The 988-nt window shown below is 37.8% G+C and overlaps 1 protein-coding gene across 1 annotated transcript in view; it reads right to left on the reverse strand.

The window, feature by feature from the left end:
- LOC133411022 (ribosomal RNA processing protein 1 homolog B-like) overlaps positions 1-733 on the reverse strand; it is a 31,562-nt gene extending 30,829 nt beyond the window's left edge. The window contains exon 1 of the mRNA XM_061692818.1: positions 564-733. Coding sequence (XP_061548802.1) covers positions 564-690 — 127 coding nt within the window. The 5' untranslated portion in view covers positions 691-733. The remainder of the gene's footprint in view (positions 1-563) is intronic.
- Between the last annotated feature and the right edge of the window lie 255 nt (positions 734-988).

A 988-nucleotide genomic window follows, 5' to 3' on the forward strand; every position in this document is an offset into this window, starting at 1 on the left:
CTTTGAGTCTTCAATTAACCTACCATACATGTTTTGGGGATGTGGGAGGAAACTGGAGTGCCTGGAGAACATGAATTACAGATATCTGCAGCATATCCAGTGTAGCTGTTTATGCTACTTTTATAAAAAAGAGCTTGTCGCACTTATCTCTCTCTCTTTAATTATGAGGAGTCACAATTACGTTTCAAATATTCAAAATGTAATTTGAAACTAAGAAAGAGGTTGCTGCTGTTTATTATGTTACTCCGGTAAGTCAAATTTAGCTTTTAAATGTTGAATCCGCTTGCCATTAACATGTTAGTCAATGCGGTGGGATGGAACTTTTCGTTTAATTGCTGCGCTAGGACTGTCACAAAACGCTTAATCCTAAACCGATTCTTACAAATTGCGTCTTATTTTATTCGTGTATCACCCCTCTAGCCAAATAAATGGCTAAATGCTATTTTTATTTACAAATATTTTTGAAAATTTTAGTAACATACATCAGATCGATGCTATTATTAGTTCTGAACGTTCAGTCTGATTTTAAATCCAAGTGAGAGCGCTAAACGTAGGTTGCTTACCTGTCGTTTTCTGTGATCTGACGTTGATATACTTCGTCAACCTTTTTAACGCTTTTGTTCGGATAGGCTGCTCGTTTGACGCTAACTTTTGTGCTAACCGAATCTCTGGCTCTTGAAGCGCCGCCATTTTCGTAGCTATTCACGTGGAGCTCCAGTGTCCAGTCCCACGTTCTTTCAGTCCGTCGCAATCAAATGACGTCACTACAATGTTCCAATTTCTCTCAGACCTATCGCTATGGCAACGTTTGGTTTGCTTTTCTTTTTTAAAATTATCCATGGAGGGGAAAAAAACTAATGTGAATTCATATACTTGGAGCAATAAAGCGCATGTTAGTTTGTAATGCATGGATTTTTGGTTGGTGTCTTGTTGTTATGATGGCAACGCTATTAATGTCAATAATGTCGCGACTCCATTGATTTATCAT

Source organism: Phycodurus eques, chromosome 12 (genome assembly GCF_024500275.1).
Source record: "Phycodurus eques isolate BA_2022a chromosome 12, UOR_Pequ_1.1, whole genome shotgun sequence".
Lineage (NCBI taxonomy): Eukaryota > Metazoa > Chordata > Actinopteri > Syngnathiformes > Syngnathidae > Phycodurus > Phycodurus eques.